Source organism: Perca fluviatilis, chromosome 15 (assembly GCF_010015445.1).
Source record: "Perca fluviatilis chromosome 15, GENO_Pfluv_1.0, whole genome shotgun sequence".
In the NCBI taxonomy this organism is placed as follows: Eukaryota; Metazoa; Chordata; class Actinopteri; order Perciformes; family Percidae; genus Perca; species Perca fluviatilis.
This window is the reverse complement of record NC_053126.1, coordinates 7,611,411-7,632,885: the sequence shown is the minus strand read 5'-3', so window position 1 is coordinate 7,632,885 and position 21,475 is coordinate 7,611,411. Positions and strand designations below refer to the sequence as shown.

At 41.5% G+C, this 21,475-nt stretch overlaps 1 protein-coding gene across 1 annotated transcript in view; it reads left to right on the top strand.

Moving 5' to 3' along the window:
- Positions 1–21,475, top strand: part of grin2aa (glutamate receptor, ionotropic, N-methyl D-aspartate 2A, a) — a 154,089-nt gene that overhangs the window by 91,029 nt on the left and 41,585 nt on the right. The window contains exons 3-4 of the mRNA XM_039824234.1: positions 5,727–5,893; positions 10,977–11,405. Of these exons, the coding sequence (XP_039680168.1) occupies positions 5,727–5,893; positions 10,977–11,405 (596 nt within the window). The remainder of the gene's footprint in view (positions 1–5,726; positions 5,894–10,976; positions 11,406–21,475) is intronic.

Below are 21,475 nucleotides of genomic sequence, written 5' to 3'. Positions count from 1 at the left end.
GTAGTAGTAAACGTTCAGTAGACAAATAGTAATATAGACACATACTGTACAATAGAGACAACAACATATTTATATATGTGTGTATATATATATATAAAATATAGGCACATATCAACATAATATACAAAAATACAAATAAGACATAATATCAAGACAAGTACACATGGAGTGGGATGTAAAGTGCAAAAAGTAATAGTGCAAAGTAGTGTGCAAGATGCATATTGGAATGATAAGTATGTAATGTGTAGAGAAGTAGATTTAGAAGTAGATTTAACCTGTACTAATGTCTTCTTTCTTCCGGTTGCTCTGGTCTAACATCATCTGGCCAAAAGGACTGCAGTTGAAAATTAGCCGGCTGGCTAACACTGGCACATTTACAGAAATGTTGATTAATGTGTGTTGTCCTTTATAAATAAAGAATAAAAAATAAAAAAAAAAAAAAAAAGTGGGTGAGTGGCCAAAGTGGGGATGATCAGTAGAGTGATGGCAGTGGGAAAGAAGCTGTTCTTATGTCTGGTTGTTTTAGTGCGCAGGGATCTGTTATTTTATCATTCCGTTTCTGAGAGTTATTTGTTTGTAGTTTTGGCTCCGCAGTGACTCTCTCGGTCAGTGTGGTTTATATGGCGAGTGCTGTCTGCTTGGCGTTTTCAGTTTGTTTCCACAGACATTTCAAGCTCCTTTCTTTTGCTGCAGCTATTTTTATGCCTGTCTGTTTAAATTTAGCAACACCAACCGTGTTTCTCCGCCAGTGAACACTGCGGAGCTTTAAACCCGACAGATAGCAGGGGATCTATGGCAGATATAAGTGATACAGGGATATATATGACATCCCTTATATGGCAAATACATGCAGGTTTTTGCCTTTATCTTGGTGAGTGCGTACATCACTGCCTCAACTCACAATTCACTACACACTCATCTGTGTGTGTTTGACTTGTTGTTTTTTGTACATGTGTGCGTGTCATCCGACCAGACAGTGCATGATGTTATCAGCAGCAGAGGATATTAGGACTACTATTTATAACTCCCCTCTATCTCAACTTAGACACACTGTCCTGCCCCCCGGGGCCGGTGCTTGTTTGTGTGTGTGTGTGTGTGTGTGCGTCATAGTGGACATGTGTGTGTGTCTGTTTGTGTGTATGCAACAGAGTGGGAAGTTTGAGAGCGGGAGACTGTGAACATGATAGACGGTGCAAGAGGGAAAGAGCTTTGGATGACAGACTGTGTGTTTATGTACAAACGTACTTTACATGTGTGTTTGTGTGTGTGTGTGTGTTTGTGTGGGCACTGCTTGCTGAGGGTGTGAGTGGAAACAAAAGACATGTCACACTTGACAAGGGTAAAATGAGAGGATACGATTGACTGTTTTCTGATGTTACGGATTTTGAGCCGTCCCAATTAGAGACCATCATACGCTGCTTAGTCACTCCATCAGTCTCTTCTCCAGTCCTCAACCCATCTCTCTTTTCTCTCTTTCTGCCCTGCAACAAAATGTCCTCCCTCCTTGTCTCTAATTTAACATCTTTACGAAACCTTTTCTGCCTGCCACTCTAAAGCAAATTTGCTTCCTTTTGGTGTGTTTTTTTTTGTTGCTTTCCTTTAGGTTTCAATTCTTTTTTTGTTCACCATATCTGTTCTTCCTTTATATCATATTGTCTCCCTCTATCGCTTTCTCTCACTCAACTGCATTGCAAAAACCTTGAAGATGAAATACCTGTACGCGTAATGAGCAATAACAAAACACACAATATCAAAATATGAAATACAACACACAAGCACACACACGATTGGAAGATGTATCACAGTGCACAGTTGTATGAAATGTAGCGATGCCATTTTCTGCATTTTCGTTTTTGTTTGTCCTGGAAAGAGACATTTAAACAGAGAGATATCAGATGACAGGAACAGGATTGAAGTTGCGGTTGTCTTCTCTTTCTCAGCGGGAGAGTGAGAATAAAGACAAAGATGTGAGGATTTATTCAGTTCTTTGTTCTCAGTGTCCTGAAGAGTCTGCTTCGCTCAAGTGTTCAATAGAGGGGGGCCTCTGGTCTCAGAATTATAGGTTAGGCCGACATAAAGTGCATAATTTCTGAGATACAATATTGAAGTCGGGCTCACCATTTGCACATTGCAAGCTGCGTTTCTGACCATGCATCGAATAAAATGAGAATATTCAGCCCAATCTAAACCTTATCTCTTCAGTCCCGTTGCGTTCTGTTGGGTTCAGTGTGATGCGATCCTGTTAAAATAAAGAGACATGATTTGGCCTGCACAAATAAGCGCAGACACGTGCCCAGTCTCATTTGAGACCAGAAAAGAGCAATTATTTTGTCATAAGGAAGATTTCCCTTTTGTGGGAGAATTTGGCTTCCTCTCCCGGAGCTCCTGGAGATTGAATCCTTTCAGACAGGCCCGCACACACACACACACACACACACACACACACACACACACACACACACACACACACACACACACACACACACACACACACACACACACACACACACACACACACACACACATACAAACCATTGCCAAAATAAAAAAAAGAAAAATGAAACAGAATTCTTTAGAGATTATTCATAAGCAGTGTTAGCTTTTGCTAAATTAAATTTGATGAGCATGAGCAGTGTTTAGCACAGCGGCTAAACAGACCTTTTATTTTTTAAATCAAAGGAAACTTCGATGGCACTTTGCGAGCCAGGTGTTTTGTCAACAGGTGGCTGTTGTAGATGTCAGTACTTTAATAACTATGACACAAAAAAAGCATACAAAACATAAAATTCCATCCAAAGTCACATATTAATCTGCCACCTTATTCTACTATATGTATTCCATGACTGGCCCTGTGTCGTTGTATATTGCAGCTAAGTGTGGGAGTACTGGCCGCTGCTGTGATGAAGACGGGAAGTGACACTTGATCTTACAGAATGACCTCCCTCCTTTCCCACCATGCTCAAGCATTGCTTCAGTTTCTACCCTATTAGAGCACACACACACACACACACACACACACACACACACACACACACACACACACACACACACACACACACACACACACACACACACACACACACACACACACACACACACACACACACACATAGTATCGAGTGAGCCGACCTCACTTACAGATACAGTACCATTAAAGAGCACTCCAGAGTCTTGATATACAGGGAAAGAGACACACACCCACCACCGCACAAATAATGCAAACAGTGAATACACACATTATTCAGGGGTAGGTCATGCATATAGTGATGAAATTACATACAATGAACTGATATGGGTACGAATGCAATCCACTACACGCATTCCCTGCTTCCTACTTGTGTCTATTTGCATCCCCCCAATGCCCTCTTCACTCACTTGAGTTACATGTATACCGACTCTGTGTCTTAGAAGTGTGACTCTGTCTACAGGAAAAGAGATGTACAGTAATAGACCAGCAGACCAGTACGTTGCTCATATGTAAAAAAAAAAAAAAAAAGTAAAATGAAATAAAATATTGAAAGGTTATAATTTAATAGTAATAATTTAATTGAAAAGTTGCTTGTACTCATACTTTGTTGGTGGTTTAAATTGTCTTAAGTGAGTAAAAACTCCAACTTTTTGTGAAAATGGTCTTAATTTACTTAATGTTTATAGACTCATTATGTTTAAGCACTTAATTATTCAGTTTTCTCTCTGAAACAATGTACTGTATTGGCAGTGTGCGTCTTATTAGCACAACATAAGATGACATAGCACGTAACATTTGTCAACCGAAGTCGACTTTAGCTCAGCTCAGCAGCTGCAAGCTTTGCTCTGCAAATCTGCTTTGGAGAAGTTTACAGTCAAAATTAAACATTTGAACTTGGTGTGACTCTGGAGATGCACATAACCATCACTCAAAATACAATGCACAATAAAATGTGTGCTTTAACCCTTGTGTGGTCCTCGGGTCACATTTGACCCGTTTTCAAAGATCTGTATCAAAAATATGGGTTTCTTTCAACCAAATTGCCCAAAAATAACATGGATGGTTCCATACATGAAACAGGCTGTCATTATGCATCAACATACGTTCCTCTGATCTTAATTATTAGCTAAAGTAGTTCATAATTTCTGGGATCTGGGAAATTATTATTAGGCATATGAATGAGGATTATTGACCACAAATTCCAAACATAAGTGTAAAACTAGCGGTGATACGTTGGAAGTTGGCTTAGAAGATGTAACACAGAATTGGAAAATGTATACTTTATGCTTTATAACACAAGCAAAACAGACAACAAGGGTTCCACAATAAAGCCACAATCACATCAACAATAATGAAACTATCTCATGTAGTAACTGATCACTTGCCTTTTTCATGTGTTCTTCTTCCAAACATTTTAGTCATTAGGCCTCTCTATAGACAATAGGCCTCTTCAAAATGTGTTTGCAGCATATAGGATTGAGGCTAATGCTAGGCGACATTCCACTACACAAGTACTATAGCTCCTAGCATTACAGTTGCTGCTTCATCACACACACCAACACTTTTCTTTTTCACGTTTGGTCACACTGTGGATGAAGTCCTGTAGATACAGGCTGCAGGCAGCGTGCACATGTAGTGCACTCTTTTTGTGTGTCAGTGTGTATAAGTGCATGTGTTCCATTTGTTCAATTTAAGAGTAGGTGTAATCTTACAGTGTAACACCGGGAAGAATCTCTTTTTCTTTTTTTGTGTCATATCTCTCGCTCCAACCTGTTGTTCTGGGTCTCTTAGCCCTCATTCTTTTCTTTTTTTCTAGCTGTCAGGTTGCAGCCTCACACACACACACACACACACACACACACACACACACACACACACACACACACACACACACACACACACACACACACACACACACACACACATATGACGTGCACACACACCAACCTGCAAGTCTATCATAATTAGAGTGCCAAAGACAAGTGGTGTCAAGATAAGTCATGTGTTAACTCCCTGACATTTCAACAGAAATCTACACACAACAGATGATACAACAACCAACCGGCACAAGGACGCTTCGTCAGTCCATACATTCCGTGATGCCACACTCTTCTTTTTCTTCCTCACTATTCCTCCCGATTTACTTTGACTCATTTCACATAATTTAATAGCCAGCACCATAATGACTCATTAAAAACGAAAACCTACAAAATAAATGAATAGAGTTAATTTGTCCACCTGTAATAGGGCTTGTCTGCTCCGTCCAAGCCCATGTCTCAGTTTGGCTGAATTAAGTGGCAAATGATTCTGAGTCATGTTTAATGGAGTGGATGCAAGTGACTCAAGAGTGAATGTAACCCTCGTTCCCCAGAACTAGGCCCACAGAGTTCTGCAGCCCGCCTGTACTGCACCAATCCAATTTGGGCTTAATTGAATTGTTCTGAGCCCTTCATCCATATAGTTTCTCCACAAGAAGCTTACGACTCTCGATCCGTGTGTGTGTAGGTGTGTGTGTGTGTGTGTGTGTGTGTGCATGTGTGTGTTTCTGTGGGTAAGAAAGAGGGAGTGTATATGTACTGCCAAATTTGAAATGCTCTGTTGTTGATTGATAGTTCTGAGATGCAGTCTGACTTTACTAGTTTACTATTAAGGGAAGTGAAACAAAAATCCAACTAAATCTCTTCTTCCCCTCCCTTTATCCTTCTTACCCCCTCCTTTCTTATTCCCTCCATCCTTCTCCCCGATTTTCTTTTCTCAGGATGTGAAGTCGACATTCTTCCAGTTCGGTGCCTCCATCCAGCAGGAGGCTCTGCTGATGCTGAACATCATGGAGGAGTATGACTGGCACATCTTCTCCATTGTCACATCGAAGTTCCCCGGCTACCAGGAGTTCATCAACATCCTAAAACTTACCGTGGACAACAGGTAGGATCAACTAGACACATGCTTTGCACTATTCTCCACAGTTTTACTTTCATCTTCGGTTGCATCTGATTACTATTAAGTTGGATATGGTAGCTAAAAAGAGGATTCAGCAGTGAAATGCTGTATCTCCAGAATAATGAAACCCCATTGGTTCTGTACTTTACCAGTCCAGATCATAGACTGTATAAAAAGATGGACAACGCATCTCCACTACATCCTACTGTACAAAAGTGAAGCCAAACTATCCAGGATACGGGTGCTGCCATCTTGTAATTTTGGAGCCAAAGTCAGGCAGTAGTGATCTAGAAGTGGCGCCGTGGTATTGAAGTCCCGCCCTTACACCCGTTCGACCAATTGCGAGTCAATCACAGCTGTCAATCATGACATTTAATCCTGTTAACATAGCATTAAATAACTAATTCCAACTAATGAACAATTGAACAAACAACAGCATGATAAGAACTACTTAAAATGTCAGAAACAAGGTATTAGTGTTTCACATTTAATAGTGAAAGAGTGTTGTTTCTTTTATTAGATGGCTCTTTGCTACCATGAACTGCTGCCAATTATTGTTTAATTGCCCTATTGTGGACCCGTTTTTATATTTTGGTCTATGTCCTATCCGCTAACATGAAGGGGGCACCCAGTATTTATGACCTATACTGCAGCCAGCTTCCAGGAGGTGATCAAGATACTTTGGCTTCACTTTTGGGAGGCTGTTAAGCCGTCCATCTCATACAGTGTATGGTCCTGATGTGGAGGTTGCATTGCCAGCACTTTCAAACCAAGATGGCGCGCGGTCACTCACCAGTGTCCGTCCAGGATAGTCTCGTAGCTGGCAAGCCCTTGGCAACGAGTGAAAAAGTCTTTCTTAGTCATCCATTTTACGCAAGTGGATTACTCCAATCGTCCACACTTCTTCCTTGATTCCACCAGGAAACCACGCTTACAGGCCTTTATTCCCTGGATCCAACATCGGAGTTAAACACGAGAAGAAAATCAAAGATTGACTATTAAGTGCAAGAGGCGTCACTAAGTTAATTTTCATTGTCCAGCGGGGAACTTCAGACAGTTTATTTTTTGGTTGGGGGTTTGCTGAGATCCTAAAGAGAACTGTTTTGGTGTTGGGAGAAAAGACTCATTTGCTGCAATAAGTTAAATGTATTAGGCTTAAGACATCTTTTAGTTTCTTAGATAACTTAGTTATTTTTGTAAACAAATAAGCGGTGTGCAGCTCTATCATCTGAGCAAAATAGGTTGGGTTTTTGTTTGGAATATAATATATAAAATAAAAAGGGGGGGGGGGGGGGGGGTGCCTTGGGAGGATACAAGTAGTTTGTGGTTTTTTTTTGGTATGGGGGATTTTTTAAAATTTTAAAAAAGATTTTGGGGGTGGGGAAGATTAATGGGGGAAGGAGCGTCCATATAAAGAGGTTTACTCCTTGACAAAGCGGCCGCAGGTTCGACTCCGACCTGTGGCCCTTTGCTGCATGTCATTCCCCGTGCTGCATGACATTTCTCTGTTTTGTGTTTAATCTTCTCCATTATCACTGCAAATTTCCCCAGAGATTGGGAAAGTTTATTTTCTAGAAGAGTTACTGCCCACAATGTTTTGGCCTCATATTTTTCATCTCCTCCACTCATACAGTATGTACTTCAAAGACAGCCGGCACTAAAAAGGATTCCATCATTCTTAAAATGAATGTAGATGACAGGTAGGTTTACTACACATGTAGTTTGGCTGTTTGCCGCACCTTTAGGTCACTTTGACAGATGATGAGCCACATCATCATATTATTTTTTTTTTCCAAAAATGATGGTTTACTGTTCTCTTCTGCAGTTTTTCTCTTTCTCTCTGCAGAGTAGCTCTAGTAGAAAGAGAAAAAAACTGCTGAAGAGAACAGTATACCATCATTTTTGAAAAAAAAAAAAAAAAAAAATCAAATTAATGATCCATGTTCAGCAGTGTTGAGATGTTGGCAAGGGCTGGTGCCTGAACCCATGATATATTAAAGCCCAGCTGAGGAGGGTCTTTTTAATTAGCAGTTACTCTTTATGTCAAAAACTCTCTGCCTGTGTCCATATTTGGTAACACTGGTTAGAATTGTTTTAATTACAAGTAGAGTGGCAACAGATGGCTAGCTGGCTGATTGAATAACATTATGAATGTGTCCCTCAAACAGGTGTTGCTATCAGGAAACTGGGAAGTGTGAGCTGCTAAAAATATCTCACAATTTATGCAATCTACCCAAATAGGAATCAGATCCTGTACACATTTTCCCTTCCAGCAACTCTAAGCCCTGTTAAAGCTTCAGTCAATATCCACGTCATATAAATGTATTTACCATATTTTAGTGAAGACAGCTCCACAGTATTACAGTATTTGTAATAATGAAAAGTAACTTAATATCCCAGTGTCAATATTCGTACCACCTCCAGAAGTGATGTTGACGTCAATGTTAAAATAATAGCCATACTTTATAAAACAAGAAATATTAAAGTGCTCATATTATGCTTATTTTCAGGTTCATAATTGTATTTAGAGGTTGTACCAGAATAGGTTTAGATGGCTCAATTTTCAAAAAACACCATATTTTTGTTGTACTGCACATTGCTGCAGCTCCTCTTTTCACCCTGTGTGTTGAGCTCTCTGTTTTAGCTACAGAGTGAGGCATCACACTTCTGTTCCATCTTTGTTTGGAGTCACACATGCGCAGTAGCTAGGTAAGGACTACTAGCCAGTCAGAAGCAGAGTATGAGGACGTGCCATGATGGCAGTTAGGCGAGCATTACAACGTGTGTTACAAAGTGACGCACGTTCGTCACGGAAGTAAAGGCTGGAATACAATAGAGCTGTTTGGAGCAGTTTGTGAGCAGTGTTTTCTGTTGGAGATGGTAAGTCCCTTTGGGGTGGACTTTGGGCTTTTTCACTTTGGAAACCTAGAACATGCACACAAAGATATATAACACAATAAAGGAAAGGGAAAAAGCCAAAAGGCATAATATGAGCACTTTAAGCCCAATTACCTGCAATTACGCATTGTCGATTTCCCATCTCAGCATTCAGTTCGTTCTCAGTGACTTAGTCATGGGCAGACAGTTTTAATACTAATGAACTTCCATCATTCACAACAGTAAATTGGACCAGTGAAGTCAGTGAGTCAAGGCTGACCTGAGCATGGAAACATATTAGTATGTGCAGTAGCCTAGATGAAGTACAGGCCCAGATATATGACATGAGAGTGTGGATATATATTTTGTGGATGACTACTTACATAGGCTGTCTGGTGGAGATGAATGCAGGCAGGTAGGTGCTGTCAGTAGAATCTGCAGATTTAAAGGAACAGAGCTGGGGGTTTTCTTGGCATTGGACACATTTTGCCTGTATGATCTGGATAATCTCAAACACACACTGTACACACTCACATGTTTCAACCAAGATGATTGATCTGCAAGTAAAGAGTGTGCTGAGGGGTAACAAAAAAAGTAATTGTAAATCAGTGTCCACAACTATATAATGATTTATTTAATGAAGAGGATGAGTGTCGGTTTGTTTAAAAGCAAACATTTTTAACAGGGTGTGAAATAAGGTAATGTATTTTTTTTTTATATTGCAGTACTACATATACTCCCATCCTTGTTATTACCCCTGAATGCGTCTCTGTGCATCATTGTCTAGTTACTAGTTTTGTCATCTGGGACTTGTGGACCATTAAGGGCGTTTTACAGTCGCCGCATCTGAGCTTGGACGCGCCAGGATTTTGAGTGTGCGTCCAGAGGGCGTGCACCACTCTATTTTTTTCAGCGGCGCGTGACAAAGCGGAAACAGGAAGCCTGAACATGCTCGAGGATAACCGGATTCCAGGACTGTCAGAGTGACTGCAAGTCTCTCTTGTAAACGTATTGGGTTAAGATGAGTTCTTTTATGGCGAATGAAAGGCTCGATCCGACGAAGTAGGTCATCGAATCAAATCAAAGCATTGACGTCAATGCTGCTGCCAGTTCTGCCGTTGTTTACCTTTTTCTTCTTCTTCTAGTCTGTAGAAATAGCAAAGTGGGTAGCCTTTACTCACTACCGCCACCTCTGTTCAGGAGAAGACTGCAACTAGTGTCGCGACCACCACGCGGGAGTATAAACAGTTACGGCGCTCCCATGACGTCACACTGGCGCTCGACAGGTCGGCTGTGGCGGGTATACCCCACGTTTTATGCCTCCAGACAGCAAGTCCTAGATCACTCTCATGTTATACTACCTGTCTATTGTTGGATGCTTGCACGGTGGTTAACTGCTCCTCTCTTTTTCCTATTGTGTGTCACACTTTGTAACACTCTGTCTCCAATGTGTGTGTGTGTGTGTGTGTGTGTGTGTGTGTGTGTGTGTGGTCTGCATCCCTCTTTGTCCCTCACTCTGCCAGCTCTACCACAAAGGGTCTGTTCTCCTGATACCACAGCATGCTACCAGTTTATGATTGGATATGACTAGATGATTATGAGATACTCCAGAAATGCATTATCATTTTAATAAGTGCTTGTTACTTCTAACTCGGGCAGAACTAGATAATAATTTGCTTTGGAATTATACAGATCTGTTTTCCTTCACGGTTGCTTTGAGCATTACAGTTTAAACACATCTATATTCAGCCACATGCTTGTGCAGGAGGAATAAAATATTAATTAACCTATTTTTTCGTCCAAGAGATGTGACGTAAGCTGCATTCCATGTTGATAACAGCATTATACATATTTTCTGATAACTGTTGTCCCCAATTAGCACATTGACCACTGGCCCTTCCACATTAAAAGGCCAGTGTTTGTTCTCCTTGTCCTTTAGTTGTGTGGGCTGGAACCTGCTGAGCATCATTATACAGGACCAGCTTTAGCATTTGCATTCTCCATTTAGCCTTAATGTTTTTCCCCTGACAATAAGCACTTTACACCTATTAGCATTCACATTGCACTCACAACACAATGATATTAATTACAATGGATAATTATAACTGCCCTTGCCAGCACCTGAGCAAAGTTAATAGTCTATTAGTTCAATATTAACATTTCACTCCTGTCCTCGTTATCCTTGCTTTAGTTTTGTGGGCTGGGACCTGCAGAATATCATTATTCTTGACGCGGTGGAGGAAGACAGCCGGTCTCAGATCATGCTCAAGAAGGTCCAGTCCCCAGTGGTCCTGCTCTACTGCTCCAAGGATGAGGCGGTGTACGTCCTGGAGGAGGCTCGCTCCCTGGGCCTCACCGGATTTGGATACATCTGGATTGTGCCGTCGCTCACCACTGGGAACCCGGAAATAACACCCGAAGAGTTTCCGCCGGGAATGATTTCAGTGTCATACGACGACTGGGACTACCCGCTGGAGGCGCGAGTTCGGGACGGTCTGGGGATCATAACGTCAGCAGCGGCAGCCATGTTGGAGGAGTATGGCGACATCCCTGAAGCGAAGACATCCTGTTACGGCCAGATGGAGAAGACAACCAAGCTGCCACCCAGTGCACTACATAAGTAAGTAAAGAAGGAGTGTGTGGATGTGTTTGTTTTGGCCTACAATCATTAGAAATACAGTGAAAAATATAAAGAATTATAAAGGTTTTTATTAGGCTTTGTGTATTTTTATAACATAAAGAGAGTGGCTGTGTCAATGCACATATAAGTGTGTGTGTGTGTGTGTGTGTGTGTGTGTGTGTGTGTGTGTGTGTGTGTGTGGGCTATATTCGTGGGGTCCAAAAACTGGGAGTCCAGTATACTTTTGGGGTCCAGACAGCTTTGTGGGGCCAAAATGCTGGACCCCACAAGTTTAAAGGGCTGTTTGAGGGTTAAGACTTGGTTTTAGGATTAGGGATATAATTAGGTTATGGTTAGGGTGAGGGTAAGGGTTAAGGTTAGGCATTTAGTTGTGATGGTTAAGGTTAGGGTAAGGGGCTAGGGAATGCATTATGTCAATGACGGGTCCCCACAAAGATAGTGCCACAAACCTGTGTGTGTGTGTGTCTGTGTATGTTTGTTTGAATGTGTGGCTTCCTGCCACAGTCTGTTTGTCTTCACCCCTGGTAATTAGACACTTCCACTAAGTTTCCACCAACTCTGCGTTAAGGATTGAGATTGAAGAAAGATGCAATTACTGGATTAAAAAAGCAAGGGATTGAGAGTTAGAGCTAAGAGGACGTGTAAGAGGTGGAATGAGAGGGGAATGAAAGAAGTGAATGGGAGTTGAGGAGGGAGTTTGTTATTTAGGCAGCGAAGAAAGAGGGAAGGGAAGAAATTGAGACTGGGGTAACAGCGGGAAGCTGCTACAAATGAGTGCTCTCCAAAATTGAAGAGCTCCTTGATGAGTCCTTCTGTTACTCTTCTCATTTATTCCTCCATCTCTCATTCACTCTCTTCTGCTCTCCTTCTCGTCATGCGCTCGCTCCCCAGCAGCCAGTGGGAGATGTTGCAGGTCTTGCCAGCTCGATCTGGCTTTCCATCTGGCAGAGGGGGGGAGAGACACACACAACCTGTGTTTACATCCCGATGTTGTTGTTTCTTTTGTTTTTTTAAATAATGAAGTGTAAAATTATAAATCTTAAGTCTAAATGACAAAATTGTATTCCAAAATGCATTTACAAAAACCAAAAAATTAGGAATGCTGTCTATCTCTACCACACAACAACAAGATGCTTAAATGAGGAAATGATTGAGAAGAAGACATTTAACTACACTCACAAGCATGGATGTGTTTGATATTTAATAGTCATCATTTTGGCAAAAACTGTGCATCAATATTATATTGGGAATTGATCCAGTGTGTAAGTGTCACCATTCATGAGTTCGCTTTTGTTTCAGATGAAGGCTTGAAATACAGCTAATAACTAACCCCTTTTTTTCCACTGGGCGCGTCTGCGCTGCGTTCCGGAGGCACCACGGCCCCCACGAGCAATCGCTGCCATTCAAGTCAACGCTTGGTATTCCACCAGCCGCGCCACGGCGCGTCCCAGAAACGGCTCTCTGCTCCGCTCTGCTAAAGATATGCGGCAGGTCTATTTTCATGCGAGCTGCGGGCCGTTCGGACAGCCGGGCATGAAGTAAAATAGCCAGAGTATCCAGTCAATTTACCAAAAGACAATATCCTATACAATATGTCTCCTCTACAACGTTACGAATGGCGAGAGATTCATCTTGGAGGTTGAAAAACATAATAAGACATCACACATCTTCTTTATACAGCCAGAAAAGAGAAGGCATGGAGTTTAACTGTAGGAGTGTTTGGAGTGGAAGGTAGATACTAGCTTAATAAACACGTGATTGTTCTGTAGAAGTACAAAGTAGACTGTTATGCGCTCCCCACCCTGCTATCTTCATCCTCTCTGTTCATCTCAGGTGTTCCTGATTCCTGACTGTCAGTGTGGCCCCGCCCCTGCATATAAGGAAGGCTGGGAGACAGGGATCGGCCTCTGAGACTGACACCCCGTTTAGACGTACATGGTTATTTTGAAAAACGGAGACATTTCCCTTCGTTTGTGCCCTTCGTTTACACGTAAACGGAGAATTCGCCTCTGGAAACGATTAGTTCTAAAAACTAATCTCCAGAGAGATTTGGGAAAACTTTGTTTGCACGTTTGCATGTAAACTGAGACAAACGGAGGTTTAGGCAGCCGAGGAAGTGAGGAAGTTGCTGTTGTTGCTATTTGGGGGATTCTGATTGGCTAACGTGGGCTCGAGCTTCTCGTTACACTGCCACCTACAGGTTTGGCATGCTCTTGACGGCATATATTCGTGTAAACGAATACTTTTCTGAGAAGTGACAGCTGTGCACAATGTTATTTTGGGGTTTTTACCCATCATCATCTCAGCTTGTACGATACAAACAAAAAAGTTTGCATGATATTCACTTCGGAGTTAGATGGCAATTTCTCATAAAAGGATGAAAAACAGAGAAAGAAAAATAATACAGTAAGAGATGAGGAAGGTACCCTCATATTCCCTCTGATGAACAACTATGAGTTTAGGAAATTGAGATCGAACTGTAGCAGTTTCCTCTGAGGTCATTACGTAATTTTTTTCCGGCCTGAAACTATTTCATGTAATTGGTCAATAAATCAACCAGGAACTTTTTTGGCTTGCGTGACTAAAGTTACATCATAGGTTGCTTATTTTTCCAACTAATATCCTGCCAAATGTGCATCAGTATTCAGTATACTTTGGATCAATTCTCATTTGGGATCTGCGGAGACCAAGCCAAGTGGATTGTGCAACATGGGTAGTTAAAGGGGGGCTGGGAGATTAGACCACTCACTGTAAAGACAGGGCTAACTCGGCAACTCTGCCAGTTTAAAGAGATTGAAATTTGAGTTATCGCTGAGGTAACAGAGGCATTGCTGGCATTGATCAGCACCCCCGCTTATAAATGATGGTCATTTAGTGTAAAGAGACAGTAAAGTATGACTGATTACAGCTTTGATAACCTCAAAAGGACTTTAAACACCAATTCCGCGCTGATTTAGTTCCCCTTTTGTCAGGAAACACAGATACACTAAAGAGAATTACCAAATATCCATGAGACGGCTGACTTTGTTCCCAGCATGCTCTGCTGCCTCAGGTTGTTACCCAGGTGATGAGTGGCCACAGATGGCTCTGTTGTGGGTGAGAGAGCTCAGCCAATAGGCCTTTAGGGCCAGGACACAAGAAACATGATTGGTCAAGGCTAGGTCGGGGCGACGGGCCAGTGTGGGTTGTTAGACCATCAACGGCTGTCAGGGGACATAGGAGGACATGGCCAACGTGCGCACACACACACAGATGGGCTGTATGCAGAAATGTACAGCACCAGTGTGACATATTGCAGTATTTACAGTGGGTCACAGTGTTTAGTCCTTCTCGTTAGCTCTTCAGTGTATCTTATTAGCATTGAAGGCTGGCATTCAGCTCATGTTTTTTGTGCTTGAACGCCTCTTAGACCAAACTGTTTGATATACAGTGGATGCTGCCTTTGTCCTTGAGTGAGCCAAAACATCGCAATAGAACAAAACATGTATTGAAGAGAATAAAATTAATAGATGACGCTGAAATCACAGAAAAGTCTGTTGTTCTGGCGACTAAGTACAGTGTGGGCTTTTTAGTGAAGTTTTACCTGACTCACTTCGCCTGTGACAGCTGTAATGAAAAATCCACTGTGACACATCCGAGATGAATATGTTTTGCAGAGTAATCGAAAAAATAAAATAAAATCATAACAGGAGACAAATGACCAACTAAGAGCGCTGGCCAGTGCAGCAATCAAACCAAGTGACAACCTGTGCTCCATTTGAAATATGCCGTGTGCATGTATGGGTTTGTGTGTGTGTGTGTGTGTGTGTGTGTGTGTGGGTGTGTGTGTGTGTGTGTGTGTGTGTGTTTGCTTGTGCATGTTAGAAACAAGAGAAATATCCCCCCCTAAAGAGAATGTTCTATCATGGCAGATTTACAGTGCACCGCTCACCTTGTGGTGAACAGTGTGCTCTAAAATACTTTAGCACTTATTTATCTGTGTGTTTGTGTGTGTGTGTGTGTGTGTGTGTGTGTGTGTGTGTGTGTGTGGGAAAAGGCAAAGTGGTACTAGAGTTCTGACAGGTAATTTCAGTCTCTAGCCCTTGTATATGAGGGTCAGAGCTCAGGAAACACACATGTACGCACATACACATTAGACATTACACGGAGTCCTGGGGCAGTTGTCATGTGAGTTTTGCAGAGTTTTGTACTAACGTGCAACACACTGCAATCGAGAATTTAAAAGATGTCATGGTGACAAATTTTATATTCGTTAATAAGATGCAATCATGCAATTTGCTTTACATACTCGAGTTGTGTTTATATATTGTACAAAACTGCTTTCGGCATTTGTCATTTTCACTGAGAGTCATTTTTGTTTTTTACAGGATTGAAACAATGATTCAACATGCCAGCCACCCAGTCACTCCACACTCATGAATATTACATTATAATCGCTGGCTAACTACGTCTGTGTAGATATGTGTTTTTAATATTTAAGGTTTATTGAATTGCCATACATATCTGTTTGCAGTTCTCCCGTGACTTGTGATCAGTGAAGAGTAGTATATTTGAGTAGATAGAGCAAATTTGTATACTCACCTATGGAAGGGTTTTCACATGAATTAAATTGCTGTATGTAGTGTGTATGTTACTCTATGCCACCTAATAAATGAGCATTATCAAAAACTGAAATCATGGAGACACAATGTTATCGTCCCAAATAAAGACAGAAAGTGAGAGTAAGGACAGAAAGTTCTAAAGGACAGTTCTAAAGGAGTGAGTTGGATCGGCAGAGTTGCTAATATTTGACATTGTGGACGTTGGTGTGGGTAAGAATATCTGTCATTTTACCCCTCAAATCTCTCTTCTCAGCTTAAGTATTGCGTTGGAGGTAAGAGAAAGGAACTGAATCCATTTTCAGTCTAATATATCTTTATACATAAGCAGGAGATGTGCGTCTGTGTGTGAGTATGCAAAAGCTCTCATTTTAATATCGTTGACACAAAAAGGTGATTGCAAAGCAAAAGCAGACACCTCCTTTTTTAATCTAAAACAATGAGCTTATTGCAGTTCAAGTTCCCGATGCTTAGGCTGAAGTGTCCCTTTAGGCAGTGTTGGGTGTGCATTTTACACAAGACTGCTGGATCAAGTGACACACAAAAGTCAGTAAATTGGCTATAGCTAAAGCTACAGACGGGTGACAAATTAAAGGGAAAAACCATGAAAAAATAAGTGGAGAGAAACATAACAAATGCCGATGCTTTCACACAGGTTCACTGCATGGTACAAGTATTAACACCCACGCTTGCTTTGTGGCGTGTATAAAAAAAAAAAAGAAGCTGAGCGGGCACTGTAGGTTCTTATTTTGGATCAAGATGGCAAGAGGAAATTATCTTAAGTGACTTTGAAAGAGGGTTAATTGCTGGAGCAGGAATGGCAGGAGCTTCAGTCACAAAGACTGCTCAAATGAGTAGTGTTTCAAAGGGAACAGCGACTATAGTGACATCTGCATTTAGATCCATGGGAAAGACATTTAAATAGTGATGGTCGACAGGCAGCGCACATTTGATGATCAAGAAGTCTGTCAAGAGTTCATCAACAATTACATAGAGATGGATATTATAGCAGGGTTGCAGTGCATAAACCCCTGATTACATTAGTTACATTGCTCCAGTGGTGCGAAAACAATAGGCACTTGTCTACAGAGATGTGGAAAAAAAAGAAATGAATATGATTAGATGAGTCATCCTTCACCGTAATCTCGACAAAAGGGGGGCGATTGCACGTGTGGCGTACACCAAGAGAACGGTACAGGCCTGAATGCTTAACACAGCGAGGGTTATAGGGTTGCAAATCAATACAAAGTTGTTCTGAGTGATCACCTTTATCCTATAATGAAAAATGTCTATCCTGATGCAAGTGCTCTCTTCCAGGATGACATAGGTCATGAGGGGTCACTGAATGGTTTGATGAGTATGTAAATGATGCGCTATGGCCTTCACCATCAGAAGATCTCAACCCAATTAAACACCTTTGGGAGGTTTTTGGCCGACGGTGCTCTCCACAATCATCATCAAAACACCAAATTAGGGAATACCTAGACAGTAGAGTTCGAGAGACTTATAGAACCAATGCCAAGGTGCATTGAGCTGTTCTGGTGGCCCAACACCTTACTAAGACACTTGTCTTGTTGTTTTTTTCCTTTCATTTGCCCCTGTGTGTAGCTGTGACTGCTATGCACATAGTCTTAACTAGGGTTGGGTATCGTTTGTTTTTTTTCCAATACCGGTGCTAAAGCAATACGTTTAGGCACATTTTAAGAAAGTTACAAAAAGAAGAAAAAAAAGAAGGTCAGGAGTCAGCGACATTAAAGAACAGCTTGTTCATTGCTAAGGCCATTTGGTCAAAATTAAATGATTTAATAATATAGTAATAGCTATAACTTATAACAATAATGTATTTCACTAGTAAATTGCTGTTGAATGTCAAAAACAAGCACCACATGGGAAAAGGGTATTTTACAATAATTTTCAATGCACCGCGAGGCTACCAGCTTCAAGTGAACGCACCGTCTGTGTTGTTTTTCCAACAACGGCAGCTGGACACTGCTTAACGTCCCGCTGTTGGATCCTCTACAGCAGGGGTGTCAAACTCAACTTCACTACGGGCCACACAAAAAAATTAGAATCACATCAAGGGCCAGACATGTTTACTTTATTGATATGCTTTTATTGTATCGAAAAAGTCAAATATCTTTGACTGTATTATTGCATGTTTCATATAGTCTTCTCACTTACAGTTTGGTCAACATAAAGTCCTAAAGAAGTCAGGAAAAATGTCCATTGTAGATGGAGTGCAGTCACTGAGGCTTGGTTTTGACCTGTGTTTTGCGGTTTCTAAAACTGAGCACAAACACATTACTATGGCATATTGGTTGTTTATATAGTAAAACAGATTCTGGTCTTAACTCCGTTTTGATTTGTTATGTATTTACTTGCTTTGTATGGCAACACAGTTGTATGTATTGTGTTCATTACCCAGGAGGAATAGCACACGATCGACAGCTAGTGGGTTACATATCAGAGATAAATGAACGATCACATTGCTTTTGGTTTGATTGCTCAGAGAGTGAAGAGACAGGGAGACGTGGGACTGCAGAGCAGATGTTATGAAGGGGGTTTAGTCAGTCGCAGCGTGAACAAATCCCATTGCACAAGAAGTTTATTAATTTTTCATCAGAGGTAAGGGTATCTAAGAAAGGTGCTGCAGTGTTTCCTGAACTGTGCAGGGATTCCTAAACTAAAAGTTGATTTGCATTTTGGAGCAATCCCCATGATATTCAAACTCAGCTACAGTATAAAGCATCCCCAAGCCAATTCACACATGAATCCTATTTTGTGCAAGAACAGAAATCCTGCTGAAGTAGCTCTGTGGACATGTGTTGCATTTTACGGTGAGACTGCAAGCTCGGAAAAGAGAAAATGTAATTGTTAGCATTAATCTTGTGCTGCCCGAGCTCACACAGACAAATAACCGCACAAACAGAATGTACACACGCCGACACCTGGGACAACAGGAGGGGCAGAGCCTCTGCTAAGCTAGCATCTACTTCACCTTGTACAGTCATCATTCATGCCACACTTAACACGTGCCACCTGAGGCATGAGTGTGTTTTCAAGCGACTGCTGACCCTTGAGTCATCTTAAAAGACCTAAATCAGCACTGATAGCAGCTCCCATCTTTTTTTTTGAGACTTTCCCCTCATCTCCCACAAGCAGAGTCTGTGTGCATGTGTGTGTGCTGTTGCAGTTCGTAGATCTTGAGTGCTGACAGTATACATCATTGCTTTGACTGGTCCTTGACTTTTACAAGGGATAAATGTCTCTGGCTGCTGTAATGCAGTGTATGTGTGTGCTCTTATTTGCTTGCTGCAGTGTAAATGTAGTGCTGGTTGCAGTGCCCCCCTCGCATCCCAACCCCTTTTACTCCAAAATAAGAGGAAGGGAGGAAAAAAATAACCCCAAAGATATTTTTATCCTAACTCTGTCGAGGCTTAGTCCTCTTCCTCTCCCGTCGCACTTCTCCTCCTCTCCTCCGTTCCATCTTTCTCCCTCAATCTCTCTTATCTTTATACTCTTCTCCGCTGTCTCTCCACCTCTGCACCGTCTCCTCGTCCCCCCTAATGAATAGAGAGATTACTGAGGCTGGAAAGTGAGAGAAATTGGATCGCTTTACTATGATCTCAGTACTACAGGGGAGAGGAAACATTAGGTGGAGAATTGCTGAGGTGGGCAAAGTAATTGTCTGTGTTTCTGTGTGTGCGTGTGAGCATGCAGGGATGTTCATTCAGCTTTGTTTAGGGTCATCTTACAGCGTATACCCTCCAGCCTGTGTCTGTATCCTAGCAACGCCCTATCAGGTCCACCTGTTTGATGGACGTCGGCCCAAACCTGCTTGCAGCCACACACACACACATATGCACACAATCTGCCCATCCTTTTTTGCATCCTGTTGTTTTTGATGTTGCTCCACTTTAATTTTCACATGACACATATTTTTACAGCAGTCATGATAATAATAATAATAATAATAATAATAATAATAATAATGATATGATGTGGTCTGAGGGTTCAATTGAATTGAATCTCAATTTTTTTCATCTTTTTTTTAATTAAAGCTGCACTATACACAGCTCTCATGATAAGCCTCTCTGATTTTATAAACCTAAATCACAAACAATGTTTTTTAACTATGATATTGCTCCGAGCCGCAGATTCAACCACTGTACCATTGTGTTTACTGATTCACCTTACATGATGTGCTACTCATATGGGCATTTATTTCTAACATCCAGCACACGTTTTGACATTGTTACATCAGAGTTGCATCACATCCTCTCTAATAATGCTGAGAAGTACTTTTATTTGCTGGTTTGTGTCAAAAAAATAAGAGCATGACAGAAAGTGGCAATAATCCAAATGAGCAACAAAGGAAAACAAAATGTACAATAAACAGATGGAAAGAAGAGTAAACACGTTGCATTTGTGTGTGTGTGTGTTTGTGTGTGTGTGTGTGTGTGTGTGTTGTGTGTGTGTGTGTGTGTGTGTGGTTGTGTGTTGTGGTGCGTGCGTGCGCGTGCGTGTGTGTGTGTGTGTGCGTGCGTGTCTTCCAAATAGATGGTTGCAAAGCGCAGAATCGGCTGTTGTCTAAAAGAGCAGCCTGGGCGCTGGAATTGATTTCAGCACCACTGCTGTAGTCGCACATAATTGGGTTTAGCGCTCTGTGTGTGTGTGTGTGTGTGTGTGTGTGTGTGTGTGTGTGTGTGTGTGTGTGTGTGTGTTTCCAGCAGCAATTTCAAGGGACATGTACAGTAGGTGTTGCATTTGATGTATATATATATATATATACACATAATGTATTTTTATTTAACCAAGTAAAGAGGATTCATACGATATTGTCACTCAAATGTCTTTGTTATACATTAGCATTCAATATGTCAAATGTAAAAGAATAATTTGTGCCCTGTCAGTAGATACAATAGCACCACCTTCATACACTGCAGCACGTGCCTGCACAATGCTCTACACAGTATGAAACACCTCACCTGCAGCACTCCACTGTGGCTTTTCAAAGACTCATCACGTGGGTCCATGTTCCATTTACAGTTTTCCCTGTCGTCTGGGCCCCAGAATGGAGTGGAAGAGAAAGAAAAGAGGAGCTGTCTTTCCCCTGTTGTACATGACCGCTGACAGAAGGAGTGAGGGAGACAGAGTGGGGAAGGACAGCCATGATTAATATGGAGGCTATGTGGACCCAAGAATATCTTCCCACTGCCCTCCATCTTAGCTAATGTGACCTGCCATTTGGGTCACCCATTACAGTGTGTGTGTGTGTGTGTGCACATGTGGGTGGTGTTCTTATGGGCAGACTATGGCTTTACACTATGTATTATCCATTGTCACTTTCTTTATTCTCTTCCTGTGATTCTTTTCTGTCTGGAGCAATAAGCAACTTATCCTTTCTAATTTCTAAAATACACATACTATCATACTGACACTACTGTAATT